The sequence below is a fragment of the Bufo bufo genome, chromosome 2 (genome assembly GCF_905171765.1).
Source record: "Bufo bufo chromosome 2, aBufBuf1.1, whole genome shotgun sequence".
Classification (NCBI taxonomy): Eukaryota; Metazoa; Chordata; class Amphibia; order Anura; family Bufonidae; genus Bufo; species Bufo bufo.
Window position 1 is genome coordinate 836647414 of NC_053390.1, and position 24256 is coordinate 836671669.

At 44.9% G+C, this 24256-nt stretch overlaps 1 protein-coding gene across 2 annotated transcripts in view; it reads right to left on the bottom strand.

Moving 5' to 3' along the window:
- Positions 1 to 1745: 1745 nt before the first annotated feature.
- EBF4 (EBF family member 4) overlaps positions 1746 to 24256 on the bottom strand; it is a 109173-nt gene continuing 86662 nt past the window's right edge. Inside the window, exons 11-16 of one of the 2 annotated variants that reach the window (XM_040419436.1) lie at positions 21046 to 21134; positions 13390 to 13455; positions 5778 to 5955; positions 5454 to 5639; positions 4781 to 4981; positions 1746 to 3070 (exon numbers count right to left, since the gene is read on the bottom strand). In XM_040419436.1, coding sequence (XP_040275370.1) covers positions 3039 to 3070; positions 4781 to 4981; positions 5454 to 5639; positions 5778 to 5955; positions 13390 to 13455; positions 21046 to 21134 — 752 coding nt within the window. In that variant the 3' untranslated portion in view covers positions 1746 to 3038. The remainder of the gene's footprint in view (positions 3071 to 4780; positions 4982 to 5453; positions 5640 to 5777; positions 5956 to 13389; positions 13456 to 21045; positions 21135 to 24256) is intronic. The other variant, XM_040419437.1, reaches the window with a different exon arrangement.

Here is a 24256-nt window from a genome sequence, read left to right on the forward strand (position 1 = left end):
TCAGATGAAGTGGTGGAAGCAAGAAAATGGTTAAGAATCTGAGTGAGCAACTCTGATAGATAAATGTGGTGTGTGGACCACTGGTCAGAGCACCGCCAGTATGTCTTGTAGGGTGTCCCCAGAAGGTGATGGCTAGTACCTACCAAAAGTGGAAGAAGGCGGCCTGGTCTGATGAACCACATTGCATTATGTGGACAGCTGTGCTAGACTTGCTGCACATACCTGAGGAGATGACTCCAGTTGCACTATGTAAAGTAGGCGGTCTGGTCTGATGAATGACGTTATGTCTTGTGGATGGCCGGTTTGTTGGCGTCACTTACCGGCTGAAGAGCTGGCACATGGTGCACTGTGGGAAGATGACAAGCTTGCGGAGGCCGTGTGATGCTCTGGGCAAGTTCTGGTGGGAACCTTGGGTCCTGGCATCATGTGAATGTGACAGGTACCACCTACCTATGATTGTACATGCAAGTATCGTCCTTCATGGCAGGAATCAGAAACATGACAGAGATGAAGGTGATGACTTGTCTCCAAATTCCCAGATCTCAATTTTATTGTCATCTGTGGAATGTGCTGGAAATCTAATCTGATCAAAGGAGGCCTCACCAAGAAACCTGCACAATCTGCTGCTAACACCAGATATTACAGGACACCTCAGAGGTCTTATGGAGTTGATGACACAATGTGGTGCAATTTCTTCAACAAAAAACCTGAGAACCTACAAAAAAAGAAGAAATCTATAATACGAATTATAATTCCTTATGGTTACTGCGCTTTAGTGTGATGACTAGATGCCGAGATAGTATGTCATCTGGCTGAATCATCCAATGGTGGAAGGCTGTGGTGACATTCGTCTCAGTTATAGAGATCTACTCCAAGGCAGCCACTGGATGAGGCGGTCATGTAATGTGATATAGACTCTCCTCCCGTGCCTGTCGTATCTACAGACCACGGCTGCCTCTTGAGTTGCTTAGACCATCATTGACTCTGTGGTTCACCAGTCTACTCAATATGGTCAGCGCAAGAAGACTATCTGGAGAACGTTCTGTGTGAACCTGGCCATATGCTTCTCCATAAAGTATTGTATTCCATAGAACAAGAGACGCCAGTAAACAGAAAATACCCAATTTGTATTAAGACTACGAGGAAAATGTTTATTATGTTACCGATATTGTTCCATTTTACAATGTGCATTCCAAGTCTGGATTTCATTTATTGTGTTAAAACAGTAAATGGAAAAAAACCAGCAAAATCATCCCGAGAATTTATTGGAAATACGAAACATTTTGCTATAATGCTGAGTCGAACTATGCAACTTTATTGTCGAGATTTCTGGACAAACCCTTGGCCTCCGGAGACCTTGACTTCAGCCTGGTCTTCTCATTTACAGATTCCAGCAGACATGTGAGCGATTCCTGACAATTCCCATCTCCAGCCCTTCGAGGGCGGACAAAGTCTTGTCTTCTCACAGATCATTAGGAGTTATGGATGAAGAAATCTACTATACATCTTACAAGAGTTGTCCTTCCCACATTGTGTCCATAAGTGCTACCAGAACCCCCCCCCCCCCCCCCCCCCCCACCAGAGGGAAGAGCCACTGCCAAGAGTGGACCATGGATTACATAGTCAATCATTGACTACGGGTACTACTACTACTACTACCCCTAATATCAGCTGATCACTGAGAGCTAGAGATGACAGACCGGTCAGAATCAGCCGACTACAAAAAAAAAAAAGTAAAAATAAAATAATGGAATGTGTGTGTGGGGGGGGGGGGGGAAGCTTTGTCTATTGCTACTTTTCAAGTGTGTTAAGATATTTTTTTTGCAAAAAAATAATAAGTAGAAAAGATATAATTGTTTCCAGTACATCAGAGCCATCAGCTCTTCCAGATACAAGGCCAGCTGAGCAGATAAGAGCTTAGCACCGGCCAGGTGGCAATGGTTTACCAAATAGACACAGATGTAGAGGGGGTCATGGGATTTAAGATCCTGATTCTAATGAGGGGGAGGAATAAATAGTAGGACATAAATAATGGAATGAGCCTATCAGGTTTTCATCTGGTCCTAAAATCACAACTTTGCATCTGTAACCTAAAACTTGTATCTCATGCCTAAGGCAATCATTACTTCACGTTCCGGGGTAAGAGGGGCGATGCTATGGGATGACCGACGCATGACCTTGAAGGAACTTACATAATGGATGGCTGTTCACCCTCAAGTATCAGTCTTCTGTACAAAAAGATTTTAAAAATCTGGACACTTAGAGGTAAAAGTCTTGCTCTAGGAGATGGTGGACGTCTTGCTACCAGACAGGATTACACTTCATAAGACATGAGAAAAGTATTCACATAATTTAATTTAAAAAACTACTTGGAGTATTTGAAGGAATGTCCATTGTGTCCACAATGTATAGAAAGTGCAGTATAAAACAATCCGCCTCCACCCTTCATCATGAAGCTCGACAACATATGAATCACACATTAAAAAAGATCATTAGAAGGGGAAGTGGTGATGACGAAGAGTAAACATCGATCATATGATATGAGGTTCTGATGCTGGGATGTGTCCATCCATAAACTGGTACCATCTTTATCTTCTGCATCTGACTACGGGATCTTCCGTTTGATCCAGTGTCACCACACCGAGAAGGATGAACCTGGCAGTGCATTCAGGAACATAATCCATAAGAGAGGAGTTCAAATTAAATTTGGTAGGAAATAGTCAGTCACCGGAGACATAGGAAGAGAATGTTTGGTCCTACATGGACGAGAGTCCACTATGAAAAGAAGAGCTGTGAAGGCACCTCATGTCTTCTTCCATGTTATGCTTACCCCTCCACATGAAGAAGGGGGTAATAGAGGAGAGATATATCCCTGGATCCTTCGTGGTAACATAGAAAACCTCTTGAATCACCATCAAGAGTTCTGTTGATCCATTAAACAAATCAGAAGATCCAAGTCTGTGTTCTCCAGAATCTCCTGAATTTAAGAAGAGTCCAGGATATTACGAGCTTTAGTCAACTATCTTCAGATAAGTGTTCTACATAGGTGGCACAATGAGGCCGGTCATGGCTGGATGGAAAACAAAGAGAAGAGTCATGACTACAGAGTCAGGATTATACAATCTAGTTGCTCGTACATGTGGATAAATTTCTTAGATTAGGACTACGTGTCTACTCGTTATGTGCTCTCATACAAATGATGGAAATGTGACAATCATCTTGACATACTTGACTACCATCAATCACCCCAATGTTGTAAGGCGACCGTAACAAATCTAAGATATCCTAAATGCATTTCAGATGTATTTCACATAGGCCCTCTTCACATGGGCGTTGCGGAAGAGGTCCGGATGCGTTGCGAGAAACCCACGCGAGTGCGCACGCCATTTCAGTAATTTTTGTCTGCGATTGTGTTGCGTTGTTCTGTTTTTTCCCGCGAGTACAAAGCGTTTTAATGCGTTTTGCACGCGCGTGATAAAAAACTCAATGTGGTACCCAGACCCGAACCCGGACTTCTTCATTGAAGTTCGGGTTTGGGTTTGGTGTTCTGTAGATTTTATTATTTTTCATTATAACATGGTTATATTGGAAAATAATAGCATTCTTTAATACAGAATGCTTACTAAAATGTCCCCTGAGGGTTAAAAAAAAATAAAAAAAATTACCTAATCCACTTGATCGCCTAGCCGTTATCGTCTTCTTTCTTCTTCTTGCAGGACCTGCGTTGACGTCATCGCGCTCACCACGTGGTGAGCACGATGACGTCAGTGCAGGTCCTGAAAGAAGACTATAACGGCTGCGCGATCAAGTGGATGAGCTGAGTAATTTTTTTATTATTTTTTAACCCTCAAGGGACATTTTACTTAGCATTCTGTATTAAAGAATGCTATTATTTTTCATTATAACCATGTCGTAATGGAAAATAATAAAGTGAATAGACCTCATCCCTATTTATTATCATCTCCTTAGCAACCATCCGTGAAAATCGCATTGCATCCGCACTTGCTTGCGATTTTCACGCAGCCCCATTCAATTCTATGGGGCCTGCTTTGCGGGAAAAACTCAGAATATAGAACATGCTGCGATTTTCACGCAACGCACAAGTGATGCGTGAAAAACATCGCTCATGTACACAGCCCCATTGAAATGAATGGGTCGGGATTCAGTGCGGGAGCAATGCGTTCACATCACGCATTGCACCCGCGCGGAAAACTCGCCCGTGTGAGAGGGGCCATAGAGTATGGAGAGATCTGGGAATAACATCCAGCACTATAATTATAACACCAGTCCGTGTCGGCAAACCGACACAGCATAACACGTTCTCTGGGGGCACAAAAAGCTCACCCTTCTTAAAGGGCGTTCACATCTATCATTATCAACTTCAGGGACCAGGACCTTCTCAAGGTTTTCCATAAACCTAACAATGGGATTGTGGGCTCTCACGATGATCTTCATGCCAACATGTACAGGACATAAAATAAATGGTATGGGAGCCATGGGGCATGTACTGGTTCATCAGGACCTGAAATGCACTTAGCACATTACCTTCTCATTTAAACACCTCATAATACGACCCCCCCCCCCCCCTTCATCTCTCCTTATCCTCCAACCTAATGCCTCTCAAGCCGCCTTAGTTAGGCTCTCCTGTAGTATTACATGCTTTTATAGATGGGCTCCTAAGTCTAGTTACTCCACATTTACACTTGTCATTCAGAGGTAGACTATCCCACTATAGTGCACATATCTTTTATCATGGTGCCCACCAATTATAATCACTTACCTTGAAGACTGTTTGCACTGGAGCCGGTGCAGGTTGGTGGGGGTGAGTTCTGAGGTCGCACCACGGGTGCAAATGCGCTTTTCTGCTTGACGGCAGAGATCATATTGACTGGAGAGAAGGAGAAGACGCCGGCAGGAGTGGAGTTTGCACTGGATGGAAGTGTTATGGATGAGGCTCCCAATGGAGGACTTGCGGGCATAACTTAGAAAAAAAAGGGAAATACTTGGTAAAAAAAGGCAGATTGTCTGGCACCAGATGATGATGATGGCACTTCAGGTACATGGGTGTGCACCATCCTTAATATTGACTATTAATATCAGATTTGAAGCTTTGGACCCTGAACAATAAGGAATCCAACTTGGCCAGCCATTGAGGAGGGATCCAATTATTTAACACCTTAGCATCCCAGAGAATGACGGATTATTGGAATATACTGCACATTGATACAGAGGGTAGCAGATGACAAAATGAAGCATTCCTGTGGATAATGATCAGTGGAAAAGTCTAAACTCTCATTCGGTATCATCTCAAACTCTCCAATCTCAAGTTGGTTGAAGATATGCTGAAAACAGTCAACCCCGAGAAAGGAGCAGTCAGCGACTCTATGGAGCATCCATGTATGTCCAGTACCTCGAGATGACTATATGAGGAAAGGACTCTACACTCAACTCACTTGCATATGGAGAATTGGCTGTGGAGCCATTAAGAAAGCTTGGAGAGGCCGGTACTCCCAGACTAGTCATTCCGGTTCCTGCATAGCCATTCATGCTGGAAGTGATGGTGTTATAATTGGACTGCTGAGGGGTTGAGCTCGGCACGTAGCCTCGGGGAGAGACACTGCTTGTGTTCCTGGAGTAACCTGAAAAAGAAATAAGATGAATATCAGCATTACAGGAACAGAAATCACAAGCGTCCAAGATGGCTGTGGCCAGTAGCTCCACTTCTATTAGCATTGATGTGTGAATGTGGTGCTTGACTTCATAATTCATCCCTTTACCTTGATCAGATGTCTGTGAGGATTCTGCAATGTTGATGGCCAGTTGACTACCAAAAGAGTTGACACTCATCATGCCAGTGTGGGGGTGGTTGGCTGTTAGTGAGGAAAGCTGGTTGGAGTTTCGGGGTACGCTGTACAGTGCTTCAGCAATATCTGCTGCTCTTTTTAACATAATGTCCTAGGTGGATAAGAAAAGGCTTGATGTTAGGGCAGAGGCTTACACACATATGCACATTACTACTGGACCACGATGGTCAAAGACGGACTCATCATATGGAAACAAATCTGGAAATTAAATATACTGCTGCATAAATCTGACCCTAAAAAACTCCAGTTTCTTCTCCTAGGGGTGGGAAACCAGAGGTATTTGTCTGCAATTTACCTCCATCCCACTTGATCTAGCTGATTGCGCCTGTTTATGTGGGAATTGGCTTGTGTCTAAGCTATAAGTAGAAGAGGACCTTTCCTGGGGTCATATCTAGTGTTGAACGAAGCGAAGCATCCGAAGTAGAATTCGATTTAGGAAAAATTTGATTAGCAAAGAATCCGAATTTCCTTGCTCTTCAGGGTAAAGAATCAGGTTTTTCCAAAAATGGAGGCTACACATGTTACTAAGTGAAAGTTCTGAACTTGCCTCTTTACTTTGCTGCTCCTTCTGAAAGGGAATTGATGTATGCCACCGATATCTGCTCTGCTTTTCAACAAAGAAGATATTACTGAAGACAGTCAGCAGCTACTGCCCAAGCCAGATTTGGAGGAGAGGTCCACTGCTTCCTCCTGTAGACATGCAAGTAGTGACGACGAGAGTCGCATTGGGACAGGTGTTACAAGCGGTCAGGGACACGGCCATGAGACTGGTGAGGGTGACATAAGTGATGACCAGACAGTATTGAATGTAGCCAATTGCACATGGGAGCCAGGTGAAAATGGGGCTTCATCATCATCATCATCTTCATCAGGGGGTGAGAATGGCAGCTTGCTCATGAGACAGCGGCAGGTTAGCAGCCTGCTGCTGAGCCAGCAGGGTGGCAGCAGTGTGATATCTGGAGCCAAACCTGCCCGAGGTAGACCGTCTGCTACTCAGTAGCCTACCTGTCCAGAAACAACTATCGGTGCACGGGATCATAGATGCAGCAGCAGGCAGTCATCATGGAGTGGTGGGGGTAAAATGGCAAACTCGTCCGTGTGGGAATTTTTCATTAAGTTGCTGGAGGACGTCAGTGTGGCCGTATGGTCATATGTAGGATCTGTGGGTAGAAGGTGAAGCGTCACCATAAAGTGGCCTGGGAAAACTGTGGCACTAAGGTAGTGGTACAGCCTGACGCATCTCCAAGTGGCCCGCACCTCTTCTCCAGCAGTCAAGGCTCCACCATTTCAGCAGAAGGGGAGCTGTGTTTCTTTCCGATCATCTACTGGTCCTGATGTTCTTCATCCTGCGTTTTGCCAGCAATCGATCACCGAGGTGATTGCAAAGAAACAACAGTATGCGTGCATAAGCTGAACCTACTCCTGGCCAAGTTGCTTGTGCTGCAGTCCGTCCCTTTCAATGTGGTTGACTCTACAAATTTCAGAGAACTGATGGCTTGTGCCCAGCCACGGTAGAGTGTCCCAAGCCGTCATTACTTGGCCAAAAAGGCAGTACTAGCCCTGCACACGCATGTACAGCAGAAGGTGGGCCAGTCCTTGAGCCCGTCGGTCTCTGGTACAGTTCATGGCAGCGCCAACGTGTGGAGCTGTAACTATGGTCAAGGACAATATATGTCCTTTATGGCCTACTGGGTTAATGTGGTTCCTGCCCAGCCACACCAGTAACTTGGCCAGGTGATGGCAATGCTGCCTCCTCATTCTCATGCTGTAAGTCCTGCTCCAATGTCCCCCTCTGCCTCCTAATTCCTCCACCTTGACCTCAGCCTCCACTGTAGGCACAGATCTAAGTGGTTCTCCAACAAACCACCTATGCAGAGCATGACGGTGTCACGCTGTTCTGCACCTGTCCAGCCTGGGCGAACAGAGTCACACTGCGTCTTTCACCAAGAAATTGAATCCTGGCTGCCTCCTCGCCAACTGAAGATCGGTACCATGGTCACTGAAAACGGGAAGAACATTCTGTCGACATTGTGTCAAGGAGGGCTGAGCCATGTGCCCTGCATGGTGCACATCTTTAATCTGGTTGTAACCCTGTTCCTGAAGTCTTCCACTCAACTGCACTCTTGAAAATGGCCAGGAAACTGCCGATGCACTTCAGCCACTCTTGCCATGCAAAAAACGCCCTTCTTGACCTGCAAATGCCTAATAGTGTTGCCCAACATCGCCTCATATGTGACCTTTCCACATGTTGGAACTCTACGCTCCACATGCCGGACCGACTATATGAGCAGAGGAAGGCCGTGAACGATTTCTTGATGAGTCAGGCAGACAGCAGGAGTACTCTCCTGTGTAACCGCCACCTTAGCCAGTGGCAGCTCATGCGTGACACCTGCTGTTTGCTCAGGCCCTTCACAGGATGAATTACATAATTCCACTCTTTAACGTCCTGGAGCAGATGCTGATAAATCTGGCTGGACAGGTGACATAGTGCCTACATCTCACAGCCTCCTAAGCCCTGTGGGGGCTGAACTGGGCGAGGAGGAGGATGGACAAGGAAGACATTAATGCCCAGTAATTGTATACAGAAATGCAGCCATTGATCGTGATAGATAGGTCTGTTGGGGGGGTGGGGGTTGAGCAAGATGGGGGAAAGATGATGAATTCTGTTTTATCCATGTTAAGTTTTAGAAAGCGAAAGGAGAAGAAGGATGATATAGAAGATAGACATTGTGGGATTCTGGATAGTACAGTGGTGATGTCTGGACCAGAGAGATAGATTTGTGTGTCGTCAGCATAAGAGGGATGCTGAAAGCCATGGGACTCTATTAGATGTCCCAGGCCAAAAGTGTAGATAGAGAAGAGCAGGGGTCCTAGGACACAGCCTTGCAGGACACCAACAGAGAGGGAATGAGACGAGGAGGTGGTGCGGGAGTGGGAGACGCTAAACGTCCGGTCTGTGAGGTATGATGTGATCCAGAAGAGGGCCAGGTCCGTGATGCCAAGAGATGAGAGAGTTTGCAACAGAAGGGAGTGGTCAACAGTGTCGAAGGCAGACGACAGGTCAAGGAGAAGGAGGACAGAGTAATGTTTTTTGGTTTTGGCTGTTAGTAGGTTATTGGTGACTTTGGTAATGGCAGTCTCAGTCGAGTGGTGGGGTCGGAAGCCGGATTGTAGGCGGTCAAAGAGGGAGCAGGAGGAGAGGTGAGAGGACAGGTCTGAATGGACATGTTGTTCAAGTAACTTTGAGGCATACGGAAGAAGTGATATTGGGTGATAACTGGACAAAGAAGATGGGTCAAGTGAAGGCTTTTTGAGGATGGGTGTAATGGTAGCATATTTAAAACCAGAGGGGAAGACACCAGAGGTTAGTGATAGGTTGAAGAGATGAGTTAGGGCTGGGATAAACACTGTGGTGAGGTTAGGGATGAGGTGGGATGGGATTGGGTCAAGTGCACAGGTGGTGAGATGTGATCTGGAGAGTAGAGTGGAGAGTTTTCCTCTGTAATGGTGGAGAAGCAGGTTTTGGTAGAACAGGACCAAGCAGTTGTGTAGAGGGTCTGTGGGGACTGTGTAGTGAAGCTTTCTCTGATGTTGACTATCTTTTATTTGAAGTATGTGGCAAAGTCCTCAGCTGAGAAGAGAGGAGAGGGTGGGGGCGCTGGGGGACGGAGAAGGGAGTTAAAAGTGTTAAAAAGTTGTTTAGGGCTGTGGGCCAGGGAAGATATGAAAGATGAGAAGTCGCCTGTTTTGCATCAGAGAGTGAGGATTTGAATATGAGGAGGGATTGCTTGTATGCGGTGAATTGATCTTTAGAATGGGATTTCTTCCATTGCCGCTCAGCAGCCCTGGAAGCTTGTCTGAGTTTTTTGGTCAGTTTGGTGTGCCAGGGTTGTCTGTCAATTTTTTCAGGTTTTGTTGTGGTTGCGTGTGTGTGTGTGTGTGTGGGGGGGGGGGGCAACAGTGTCCAGAGCTGTACTTATTGTGGTGTTATACAGGGTGGTGGCAGCATCTGGGTCTTGGAGGGAACAACTGGTAGAGAGTGGGAGAAGAGAGTCGAAAAGCAAGCAAAAATCGAGATGTTTAAGGTTCCTGCGGGGGTGTACTAGTGTGTGGACCGGGGGAGCAGCAGAAGAGACCAATGAAGAGAAGGTGAGTAGGTTGTGGTCGGATGGGGGAGAGGAGTATAAGAAAGGTTAGATAGGGAGCAGAGGCGGGTGAAGATCAGATCCAGAGTGTGACCATCTCTGTGGGTGGGAGCTGAAGACCACTGTGAGAGGCTGAAGGAGGAAGAGAGTGACAGGAGTTTAGAGGCGGCTGAGTGGCAGGTGTCAATAGGGATGTTGAAGTCACCCATGATGATAGTGGGGATGTCGGCAGAAAGAAAGTGTAGTAGCCAGGTGTTAAAATGGTCAAGAAAGATGGTGGCTGGGCCTGGGGGGCGGTAAATGACAGCTACTTGAAGGTAGATGCGAACAGAGTGTACTTCAAATGAGGTGAGTGTAATGGAGGGTGGCAGTGAGATGCATGCTAAGTTGCTTGCATAGTGACAGCCTCTCACCATTCGGCAGAGGGATGACTACTGGCTCTCCACAATGATAGACTCTCGCAAACGGGCCACAATGGGGGCCTTTTTTACACTTGCTAAGAGGGATGATAAATAGTGTTGAGCGAACTTGTGTTTTCAAGTTCGGAGTACAAGGTTTGGGTTATCTAAGAATTCCGCTACCAAGGACCATAAGTTATGGTCCGTGGTAGCGGAATCCATAACTGAATTCTTAGATAACCCGGACCCAAACCTTGTATGCCGAACTTGAAAACACAAGTTCGCTCATCCCTAATGATAAACTCAACTACTATTAAGACATCCTATGTAGTCGGTTGGTTGCTGCCTATGTGTGTCATCGCCCATCGTCAGGAGGATCTGACCGGGGGACTCTCTGCAGTAACTTAAGTCTCCAGTCTCTGATGAGCACTTTTCTTCACTAGCCTACTGAAGAAACCACCCAGCAGCAGCAGGACATAGAGCAGAACCTGAAACAGCAGGTGGTGACATACCTGGACTGCACCCTGTCACCCCAGATCCAAGATCACGTGGACTACTGGGCCGCCAAACTTGATTTGTGGCCGCAACTGGCCGAGTTTGCCCTGGACAAGTTTTCCTACCCAGCCAGTAGTGGGGCATCAAAGCAGGTGTTTAGTGCGGAGGGGAGCATAGGTACCCCAAGAAGAACTCTCCCTTCCACCCAAAATGTGGAGAGACTGACCTTTGTGAAGATAAATCAGGAGTGGATCAGCCAGAATTTCCTGACTGCAGTGTGCTGTCCCAGCAGAACATTGTGAAATATGGCCCGTTACTTCTGGCCACCTGCTTCAGCCACTATTCTAATGCTGCCACCTGCCTGATTCTACACACCTGCTGCCTCTGCTGCCATCTTCTACTCCTGCCACCATCTTGTGCTGTTACTGCCACTGCTGTTGCCCCCCCCCCCACTACCACTCTGTGACAGGGCCACTGTGTTGACTCCTCATGCTGTTGCCACCCTCATCATTCTTTGACTGACCACTATACTGACTCCTCATGCTGTTTCCACCCTCACAGCTCTGTGGCGGGGTCACTAGTGTCCCTGTTCGGCCTTGTCGACATCACAATTTACTTTATCCTTTTTCTGATCTGTCAGAAGATCAGAAAAATGGAAAACACAATGGATCCTGTCTTTACATCATCCATAAGGCCTTGGCCACACAGTCCCTATTTTGCATCAGGATTTCATGATGTATGATGATTTGGAAGCCAAAAGCAGGAGTGGGTCAAAAACACTGAAGACATGCAAATATTTCCTTCACATGTCATCTCTGTTTTGGACCCACTCCTGTTTTTGCCTTACAAATAATGATCAATTACTGACCAAATACTGACCGTGTGAAGGTGGATGCTCAGAAGATAGGATCCCTTTTTTTCGGTTGTTTTTCCGAGGGATCAGAAGAATAATATAATGTGACATCAACACAAACTTACTTCTTACACCCTCCCAACTCTGTCATGGGGAAACTACTTGTATCAGTGGCTAACAAAATAGGTTATTTATCAATCTATATGGAAGCAGCAGACGGTGTAAAATGAGACCGCTCTTTCACACTTTAGTAGAATCAGTGGCTAACAGAACGGCTTCTAGCAATCTATGTGGACACCCTACAAACAGTGAAATGGTATAGCTCTTTCCCACTATATTGGAGTCCTGGGCCACTGCATGGTTAAAAGGGGTTGTCCCACAAAAAAAATATTATACACTTTTCAAACCAGCGCTTGGATCTGAATACTTTTGTAATTGCATGTAATTAATAATTTAGTATAGCCACTGAGTTATTCAATGAAATGTATCTGTATAGTGCTACCTGCTGTCTGCTATTTTTCATATTTCTTTGTCCTGGTCACTGAGATGGCCGCACATGCTCAGTTTCATCCTTCAACTACCTCCTGAGCTGTGATTGGGAGAGCACAGACACGCCTCCCGAGCTGTAAAAAGGGAGAGCATGGACACTCCCCCTGAGCTGCAGCAGAAAAGACACTCCCCTGAGCTGCCAGCTTGATATAAATCTAGCAGAGCAATGCATGTGGAGATCTCTGGACCCATGTGAGGTACAGGGCTGCTTCTAGCTTTGTTGGAGAGAGAAAATCATGTACTATATGATGTCCGATGTTCATTTTTTACATTAGTCATGGGATAACCCCTTTAAGTACATTATATCTGATGCCATTGACCTGTAAGGCTGAGTTTGCACTTCAGTTACTTGGTCAATTTATTCTAGCAGTTACTGTATGGTGAGCCAAAATCAGGAGCCAATCCTACTGTCTGGCTGATAAGGTATCATGAAAAGATCTGCACCTGTTCTGTGTTTTTGACTTTTAACTGACCAAATAAGTCAAGTGTGAACTGAGCCTAATAGTGATGCATAGAAACCTAGAATGTGTCGGCAGATAAGAACCATTTGGCCCATCTAGTCTGCCCAATATATCTGAATATTATGGATAGCCCCTGGCCCTATCTTATATGAAGGATGGCCTTATGCCTATCCCATTCATGCTTAAACCCCTTCACTGTATTTGCAGCTACCACTTCTGCAGGAAGGCTATTCCATGCATCCACTACTCTGCACAGTCATTCTACAGCTAACAGAAGTGATTCAAAAGCATGTGTTAGCACTGTCACAACATGGATTAAAATAACCTTTTTTCATGTCCTTCTTATGTTCCAATAAAGAGTCATTGGGACACAGCTCTTGCAGAGGCGCACAGTGATTTTTTTCCCCATTTACTAAAGACTTCTGTATGCTTTTCTTTTGGTTTAACTAGGGATTAGCTAGGAATATTGGTGGCCTACACAACGATGCGCACGTCGATATACTGGCTATAGAAAACATATGAAGAAAACACATTAATGGACATTGTATAAATAGTCCATTAAGAAACAGAGGAAAGACCCCTGGTGCTTTCATACTGAGCTGTTACCGATCCACAAAGTGTTACCTGATTATTGTGCGGCATGCCATATAATGCTTCCACCAGGTCAGCGGCTCTCTTCAACAAGACCTCCTGAAGACAAGAGGAAGAGGATAGTTAATACTAACATGGCTTTAGTTAAAGAGACAATCAGAATGTTCTAAATCAGTGGTGGTCAAAAAGCAGATCTCAAACTACAAGTAGATGTAAAAGTGGGAAGATCTACTTGATTTCAGAGTTAGGGCCACTAGATCATGATCTACAGGCAGACCTTTGCGTGGGAACCATTAGATCTTGATCTACAGGCAGACCTCAGAGTAGGGACCAGTAGATTTCAATCTATAGGTTGACCTTCATACTGGAAGCAGAAGATCTCAATTAACTAGTAGCCCTCTAAGTGGGTACCATTAGTCGTTGAACTACAGATAGAACTCATAATGGAAACTAACACACCTTGATTTACAACTATACACTCAGATTCTGGACCAGCAGATCCCGATTTGCATGTTGACCTTAGAGTTGGGACCAGCAGATCATGATCTACAGATGAACCACAGTGCTGACCAAAAGATCTCAACCTACAATAAAACCTAAAGGTACCTTTGCATGATCCAATTATCGTGTAAATTATCATTAAATCGAGTGAAACTGCACAATTATTGAGCACTGTAAAAGCAAAGAACGATAAAGCAACAACCAACAAATCAGTAGATTTCTCATTGGTTCGATCCGTTTGTGTGGGCAAAAAATCATTGTTGGATGTTAACGATTTCATATGTGTAATTGCTTGGTGTAAATGCAACAGTCTAAATTTACAAATCAAGGAATATGCGATCGAAATGATTTACCGAACAATAATCGGCATGTTTAAAGGGTCATTGTTGAAATGTTCACTACACCAACAAACTAATTCGTCGCTGAATCGCAACGGTCATCGCCTCGTGTAAAGGTACCTTTAGAGTAGGGTCCAGTAGATTCTGATCCACAGGTTGATCTCAAAGAGGGGATCAGTAGATCTTAACATACAGGTAGACCTAAGAGTTGAGATCAGTATATCTTAATCTACCGATAGACTTCATGGTGGGGATTAACACATCACTACAAGTAGACCTTACACTGAGCACCAGTATTTCCCAAGCTAAGAGTACTTAACTTCAGATTGCCGACCAGCAGATAATGACCTAACCTCAGAGTAGGGACCAGTAGATTTTGACCTACAAGTTGATCTCAAAGTGGGGACCACAACCTTCAGGTAGACTTAAGAGTAAGCACTAGTACTCTGAACTGGTTGTCCTCAGAGAGGAGACCAGAGAATAACTAGTCAGGTCACTAGGCTGTTTCTTTGCTGGCTGTTACACAGAAATATGAGCCGTTTTCTCTCAGGGTGTCTGATTCCATCCTTTCTAGAAGTCCAGCAGATCCCATGCTGATTAAATTATGCCCACTGTTGTTTTAAAGCAACATTTATCCTCTCATAGAGAGATGACAAGTTAAATGTATATGATGTGGCCACATGAAGGGTTATAAATGAAGTGGTATAGGATCTACAACAATCTTCATAATCTTATCCTCTTATTTCTATATCTATCAACGTCTGTTGGTTCTTTAAAGACTAACGAGTCTTGGAAGCATCTAGAATGATCTACATTTATGAACCATCATGGGGACCATTGGTTTTATCTACGCTAAATTTAAGGATCACAGTCCATTGGACAACAACCAGTTTCTGGACTAAAAAGTTCTATTTTGTTAGTTATCATTGGCTGTCCTCAACGGTTCTTTCAGTCTCTGATCACAAATACAATGCCAACTGCTGATTATTTCCACAGATATATCTATATCCTGACGTCTTTATTTCATTACTCTTCTTTAAGTACTCCAGTTTTCCTCCCCACCCTTTACTCCTGCTCTCTCCTCACTCATCGTCTTCTCCATTCTTGTATAAGACGATACATTAATCTTTCATTACTTCTTCCGCCTCAGTCCTATCAATCGAAGATCACACCAAAGCTGAGCTCGAAGCCTCAATCAGCTGCTAATTGTACTCATCCTTGTCCATGGGGACCGGAGCATGTTACAGTGCCGCGCCTCCACTTAGGGCCCAATCTACTTAGTAACCACTTCTTTGATGGTCATAATGCAAAAAGTGGATTATGTGTAATGTGAAATTATCGACCGACCGAAGTGGCTCCTTTAAAAAGCAAGATTATCCTGGACCTAATGGCAGGCCCATCAGATGTATAGAACATATGGTACTTCTCTCATTTTCTTTTATTATGAATACAAAAACTATTCATATTATTTATCTGTTTTTGAAATGGAAATATGGAATTCAAGATGGCATCGTCACCTGAAATGAGTCAGAGTACTTCTCAAATCCTATTTAGTGACAGCTGGAAACTAGAAGGTTCGGCAATTTCAGACAGACCATTAAAGGCCATGAGGTATCTGGGGATGGTAGGGTCAGTGAAGCAGTGGGATAAAGACGACTCTCTTTGGACAGTGTAGTGGTATAGATATTAAAATGACTTTTAGATAGCAGAGTAGTAGAAGTTCCTCCATCGTCAATGTCTTATTCCCAAAACCAGAACACAAGGTGTGTCCAAACAAAACAAGGGAAGCATAACACCTTCACACAGACAGGAGGTACCCCCTCATAAAACTTGTTGTTGGCATCTAAATGTCCTCAAAACCCCTAGACCTGGTGGAGCCATTCGGGAGGTTAGGCTGAGAATATCTTGACGTGCAGAGGGGGTCATGTTTAAAACCCATAAAGATGAATATTCATCAAAGAAATATTGTACATAATCCATAACTTGGCAGTGTGCTGCTCACGTTGGACTTAGGACGTTTAGCGGGATCAGTTGTGTTAACGTCACATTAATCAGGGCTCTGTAAGACGTAATAATTAAGGAACTCATCAAGTACTGCCTCTAACCCCTCCACGTTTGATATGCCCGTGTGTGGAACATTATGACTGGTTGGATGAAGGTAGTATGAAGTCACTATGATGCCCACAAGAAAATATATCTTAGTGGACAGATTTTTAGCCAAAACTGTGGACCTAAGTGGACTCTCTGAGTATACACCTTGCTATGAGCATTACACATATTTATAGAATCTGTGTTTATGTGCCTTCTTGACCCCAACCATACTGTATATTGCAGGAGCGCATTCAGGCTGTTCAGAAGCCACTTCCTGTCTGAATGACCACCATGTGAAGTTATAAGGTGTTTAAGTTGACCTCATAAAACTTGGTCATAAAAGACCATTAGCATACATACTAGCCTCTCCATGACATCAGATGAAGTGGGGATATTGGTGGAATGTCATTTCTTTAGGGGACAACTGGACTTCTTGTGTTTTAAACGATTCCATGACCTTAGAAGAAGTGTTAGGTATCTTTGTGTATTCATCCTGTGAATGCTAAAGAGCATAGTGGGTTTGAGTGGGTAATTGTGAGTTACCAAGTGTAAGGTGTCTTATCCACCTAATATGACAAGTGGTGGCAGTTAATATATCTTAGATGTGGATGTCAGATAGCGGAAGGGGGGAGATTTAGCATAACCCTGCACAGTGGGAGGTTGATGTTAAAATCTGGGTGACCCTTTAAGCTGACATCCTCAGTCTAAGTTGTGATCCTGACAGACAGCTTCTCACTAGATCTTAGAGGGTGACAAGGCCTAGATTTGCTTGCCCCCGAGATGTCCTATGGAGAGGAGCCACCCTGGAACTCAAGAGGATGACTCTGAGAATGAGTAATGTTCAGGAGATCCTGGTCTACACCCCATCATCAGGTATTCTCCACAGTAAGACACCTCTGAGGAATGAGTCAGGAGACATGCAGTCTTCTAGACTGTCTACACTGCTGGGAAATGTCTACATCAAATCTCTACATCATCTAGAGAGAGCGGCTGAGATTAAAGGGCAGCGCAGATGATTTCCCTCCTCGGAGGACAGTAAGGCTTCCAAGCGAAGAGGTCATTGTGCAGGAGGAGAAGGCAAGTTAGCCACATCACCTATTGATATCTATGGAAGAGTGTTGTAGGCATGATCTGTGATCTATGCAGAGGTTGTTGTGCAGGAGAAGAAGGCACCTTCTGACCTCTGTGGGAGAGTTGTGGGCATGCTTTGTAATCTGTGGAGGTCACTGTGTAGGAGGAGGAGGCGAGCTAGCAACATCATCAACTGACTTCTAGGGGAGAGTATTGAGGGCATGCTCTGTGACTGACTTCTAGGGGAGAGTATTGAGGGCATGCTCTGTAACTGACTTCTAGGGGAGAGTATTGAGGGCATGCTCTGTAACTGACTTCTAGGGGAGAGTATTGAGGGCATGCTCTGTAACTGACTTCTAGGGGAGAGTATTGAGGGCATGCTCTGTGATCTGTCAGAGGTCACTGTGCAGGAGGAGAATTAGCCACTGACCTCTATAGGAGAGAGTTGTGGGCATGCTCTGTGTCCTGTGCAGAGAGAGAAAGGAGGTGAGCTGTGTCTATCCCCTATTATCACCTGTGGATCTTGTCTTATCTGCCTCTATGATAGAGGTTATACCCTTTGTTGTAATGATAATGAGATGATGGCCGGACCTTACCTTTTATGATAATGAGCTGACTGCCCCACACTTTACTGATAATGAGTTCATTACTGATAAATTATTTCTACAGAACAGTGTGTCAGCTTATTATGAGGCTGAGTGTGAAAACTGCAAGGATATTGACATAGAAAATAAAGAAAAAAATTATTAAAATAACATAAAAACAAGCTCATTTTCTGGTATACTTTCCCTTTAAGACTGACCCCCGGCCACATCCTGAGCTGCAGTTATGCAGGGTCCAGGGCGGGGGTGTAATATGATTGTGTATAGCTGGATGATGTGATGTATGATAGATGGTGACTGGAACATACAGAGCCTTAAACCCCATGGGGCCCGGACTCTGACAATCCGGGGCCCGGCACTCACTAATCTTTAGATCAATGCATAGATAATAAGTTCCAGGACACGGAGGGTTAAACAGGAGAGGACATGGGTCTTGTCACCATTACGCTACTCGCGGCATTTATCATTGTTAGGGACCTGTCGTGCTTCATTCCCAGAGACTCTCCATTCACTTCTCATCATAATGCGGATTTCTCACCCTTTAACCCTCCCTGTCCTGGAGGGAAAGACCTTCTCATAGGCACTCTCATTCCGGGTAACTTTAGGTGGGACCTACGCGTGAAATCACCCTCTGCACAATGTTCTTCACTGTGGTCCCCATACAGCACTTTCGGGGTCCACCTGGCGGGTAGCCCTATGATGACCTCTTATGGTTACAGGGGGTGTCTATGTGGTCATCGCTGTCCTCTACCCGTTCCTGATGATCAGGGGGTGAAAGACCTCTCTGTGTGGGGTCAGTCTGATGGACTCCCAGAGACCCTCATCCCCTCCCAGGGACATAAACAAATGTTTTTCCCCCGGCTCCGACCTGTCACCGTTTGATAAATGGCTCCAATTTGGAAGCTGGTTTAGGCTGTCATTACTGATCACACTGCCTAGTGTCTGCGTGGAGGCTCCACCAGGCGGTAGACATCACTGATCATTTACAGGGCGGTGAGCACGACAAGAGCTGAACGTGTGTACGGCTAGAGGAGAAGACTACACTAGAGCAGGTGCAGAAACGGCTGAAGAACCTGCCGCCCTTACAGTGTAAATCTACCGATCTCCCTGAGTCTACTCCTTGCCATGAGCGTTGCACATTCTTGTAGAATCTATCTTTATGCGTCTTCTTGACCTCCCCATTGTAAAAGCGGCTGCTGTGCGCCACTGTTCTCCTGCTTACTGCCGCGGTCCCTGGCGCCGTGTTCGGCGGTGATCTACTGCCGGTGTTTCCTCTCAGCCCTGGCCACACCATGCTTGCTGCTTGTTCCCTGCAGCACTTCCTTAAGGGCCGGCGCGCGTCACTTCCTGTGTTTTATGGGTTGGATCATGTGACCTCGCCAACTAATCCTAGCCCTCCTGCACATATATAAGTGGCTCAGCCCCCTTCCCAGATGCCTCAGTGTCAAGGTCCTTGTGTTCTGCTAAGGTTCCTGATATCTGCTTGTGTTCCTGACTCGTACTTGTATTCCTGGACCCTGCTTGATCCCTGCCTGCTTATCTTGACTCTCCTGTTGCCGATCCGGATTGCCTGACCTGTACCTGTGCCGCCTGCCCTGACCTATCGCCTGTCTGACCTCGTCTCTGCCTCATCCTTCGGTCCTGCACTGTTGCCCCTGGTTACGACTCAGCCTGCTGACAAAGCCTGTATCTCTGCTACCTTGCTCAGGTACCTCCTGGTCCGCCTGGACCAGCTGCCTCGTGTGCCTATTCTCCTCAAAAGGTAGCAACCTGGTGTTCCCCTTGGGAAAGTCTATCCCCACTATCAGGGGTACTGTGAAGATTGAGGGGTTCACTTAGACAACACCCTTAGAGGAAGTAGGACATGTGGCCCGCTGGTTCGTGACACCCATATTGTAGATTGCAGGTGACACGAGTTCAGACTGTCCAAAAGTCACTTCCTGTGTGAGTGACCATGTGAGGTTATAAGGTGGTCACAGGAAGTTGCATCTCCTTGTACACATTTCCATGAGCTTGACACATACTTGTAGAATCTGTTGTTATCCTTTTTTTTGTACCATAATGTACTGTATACGGCAGGGAACATAAGTTCAGTCCATTTCCTGTTTGAGTGACCACCATGTGAGGTCATAAGGTGGTCATAGGCAATTGCATCCCTAGGATATACAGACTGAAGAAAAACAAGCTTGTCACAGACAGGTCCAGGGAAATTTTCTTATCTTTTCTTGGTCCCTCTATAGTGTATTTTTAAGGGGATACAAGTTCAGGCTGTCCAGCAGCTACTTCCTGTGTGATTGACCACCATGTGAGGTGATGAGGTGGTCACAAGAAGCTGTTTCTCCATGAAACATTACATTACATGAACATTACACATATTTGTAGAATCTGCTGTTATCCCTCTTCTTGTACCAATAATGTATACTGAAGGGAACATGCGTTCAGTCCACTTCCTGTTTGAGTGACCACCATGTGAGGTCATGAGGTTGTCACAGGAAGTTGCATCTCTAGGATATATAGACTTCGGAAAACAAGCACATCAAAGACAGATCCAGGGAAAAGATTGTACCTTTTCTTGTTCCCCCCCCCTCCCCATAGTGTATTTTTCAGAGAATTCAGGCTGTCCAGCGGCTACTTCCTGTGTGAGTGACCACCATGTGAGGTCATAAGGTGGCCACAGGAAGTTGCACATCAAAGACAGATCCAGGCAGAACAAGCACATCAAAGACAGATCCAGGGAAAAGACTGTGACTAATGTGCCAGTGTTCGAGTCACTCGTACCCTGCGGCGCCCATATAATATAACCATACAGCCAGAAGGTGGCTTGGGATGTAAACTCCAGAAGTCTAGGTCACCAGGGTCTGTGGTGCCCCCTTGAATAGTGATGGGTCACTGCTCAAAGGATGGCCTCTGGTAATATTCTACCTGTGTCCTCTCGGGTGAGGGGCTTATAATATTATAGGAGACCATGTTGTATAACATTCTAACACCAGATTTTGGGCTCCAGGACAATAATATAGTAGTGATGTCACCTGCAGATACATCAGTAAGTCAGAGGTGCACTCTGAGGGGTAAATGAAGGTCCTTACCTTGGGTAGTCTCTCAGGGTCTCCAGGGTGTCTGGGAACCACCTTCTGTAATCTCTGGAAGCCATAGTCTATGGTAGGTTCATTCAGAGCTGTAAAGAAAGGAAGGAGATCTTGGTGAAATCATAGACGACGGATGGTCATCTCACCAATGAGCAGCTTTATGACCTCAGACTGAGCACAGTAGTAACTATAGACAGGGAGGACATGATATTCCCTGAGGATGCAGGACACACAGACCGACCCCCAGTTCTACAATACACTGCACCCAACGACTGAAATCGCTTCCTCTTATAATTTATCTGGCGTTTCCACCATAGTCATTAGCGTGCCCATGTAGCCAGCTATTAAAATATACTGTCATATAATGCATAACTAATACTCTCCCTCATAGTGTCCAAGTATTGGTGAAAAAATAGCCTGCATAAGACTGCTATATAGTGCCAAAAAGAATACTGCCACGTACAGACCACATATAATACTGTCATATGTGGCAAATTATTACTGCCATGTAAAGATTACATCTTACAGCCATATAGTATTGCCATTACAGCCAGATAGTATTGCTGCCATGCACAGACCACATCATACGGCCATATGGCGCTAAATGAATACTGCCATACACAGACCACATAATACTATTATACGTGACAAAATATTACTACCATGTACAGAACACATAACACTGCCATATAATACCAAAATAACACTTTCATGTAAAAACCACATCATACCGCCATATAGTGCCAAAATAATACTTCCATGTGCAAACTACATGATACTGCTATATAGTGCCAAAAAAATACTGCAATATTCAGATCACATAATACTGCTATATAGTGACAGTATAATTCTGCCATGTGCAGACCATATAATACTGTTACATATGCCAAAATATTAATGTCATGTACAGACCACATTATACTGCCATATAGTGCACAAAATAATACTGTTATGTACAGACCACATGATACTTCCATAAACTGCTAAAATAATACTGTCATGTATAGCCCACAATATATTGTGCTATATAGTGCCAGAATAATACTGCCATGTACAGTCCATATAATAAATGTATGTTCATTAACCCCTCAGATGCTGGAGTTACATTTCACTGCCTCCTTCCTCACGTCTCATCTCCCTGATATCATTAGTTTGTGGTGTCTCTTCCCAGAAGATAAGCCTTTTCCTCTTCAGTAATCTATGAGTAATGTGACCATGGATCCTGAAGGGGGAAGGGTGGTCTATATGGCGGTTTTTACGACCTCTGACCTGCACCTCCTCTTCACGTGTCATTGGATTCCACCGCCCACCCCTGGCATGATGATGGATGACATGATTTAGACTAAACACATGTAGCTCAGCGACCCCCAAGCTTTGCTCCACTCTGCAGTAATTTGGATTGATTGGGACTCTCTGCTGCTCCTCCACTAATAGAGGAGACCTGTCGGGAAAGATGATGCCTTTGTCATCTCAGAGGCCTTAACCCTTCATGTCTGGACTGGGGGAGGGGACAGTAATGTAGTCAAGGCCCTACACATAACTATCATCATAGCAGCTGGCAGGAGAAAGCCATGATCATCGCAGGTCTGAAGCAATACTTGACCACGACTCCGATAATATGATGACCTCACATCGAGAGCGGGCAAATCTGCTCAACATTTCCTGGATACAGAAATCCAGATAAATGTCCAGAGATTGCAAATCTCATAATTTGTCTATGACTTCTTACGCGGGTTCACCACTTTCTGTGATTTGATTGGATTTTGCAAACTGCAAGGAACTTCAGCAGAACCTAAAAGAAGTGGAGACATTGCTTCTGGATAACTGAGTCTTTTTTTAAGGTTTGCAGTTGTTCTCCTGAGCTTTAGCTTGGACCAGAAGTGGACAGGAGAGTATGGTACAACAGCTTGGGTCACAATAGGTTTAACTAACTGGTAGATGCCAGCTCAAAATGGCTGAAAGGTTGATGGAAGGAACCTGCCCTTACACATATATACATGCACAAAAATTACACATACATAAAGAAATGCCTTTTCTTCTTGAGGTCGAGGGCAACTGTGTGTAGGACTTGATGATCTCCATTTCACAGTATTGGGTTCCCTTTGCCCCCAAACTGGCCACAATCTTCACTATTCAAAAACAGAACATGACTTCTTTACTAACATACATTAACCCCAAAAAGGTAGGTTCCATTAATTTGTTGTTCCTAGCTCCAGGGTGTTGTCTGGAGTTGGCCTACATTATGAAAGGCAACTGGATGAAGTTCATATAAGAGCTGCAATGATCCTCTTCCACATCCTATCACTCCAACAAAGATGCTGGGCCAGAAGACTGGAGGGGAGCTTTTGTCAACTTTTTGGCTCTTGTAGGCTCTCACAAACATCACACATAACCATGCTGAGAATGTCCTGGGACCTCAAGTTGAGGATAATGAAATCCTATTAGTGACATAAAGTAATGTAAGATGTCTGCTAGGTTTTAAAAACGTTTAAATTGGGGTCCACCATTGCATAAGAAAATTCTCAGGTCATCTTCCACCGCTTTGTTCATGTACTTAATGTAGTGTCTCTTCTGGATCTATACCGTGACTACATGGATGGTGTCAATTCGTTTCTGCAGGCAGCGCTGGACACATGGGATACATTTCCACGGATTAAGCTCTTCCTCTCTTGTCGTGGTTTCATGACCGCGGTCATTTTTCATATTCTATCAACCGCTCTGTAAAACATATTGCAGCAAGAAAAATATCTCCTAAAAATTGGAACCACATGTTGTAACAATAGAAACTAGATCTCTCCGAGATTTTGGTGCAATTCAGGACTCGCTGGCCAATCCGCCCAGAAGAAAAAAAAATTATAAAAAACAAAACCGACCAAAAATGATTGACTGTGTTAGCAGCTGCTCCGGGGCGACCGATGAGCGCACTGTACGGTGGGTGGTATCCAATAATGAAACGTTGGGAGAAATTTCTATGTCGGAAGTTTCCCAGGCAGGACAATTAATTTCCTGTTAGCAGATGCTATTCACACATTTCATCAAACCCCTCCAAGACAATTCTGGATCCATCAGCTTCCCGGAGTCTGGACATCTCATAAGGTGGAGATCCAACTGCTCTTCACATATCCACAAAGGTTCTCTGCAGATCTACACCCACAGCTTACCGGGTGGTAAAGCCCAGGATATCCATACTTATTCAAAGGGGCATCGTAGA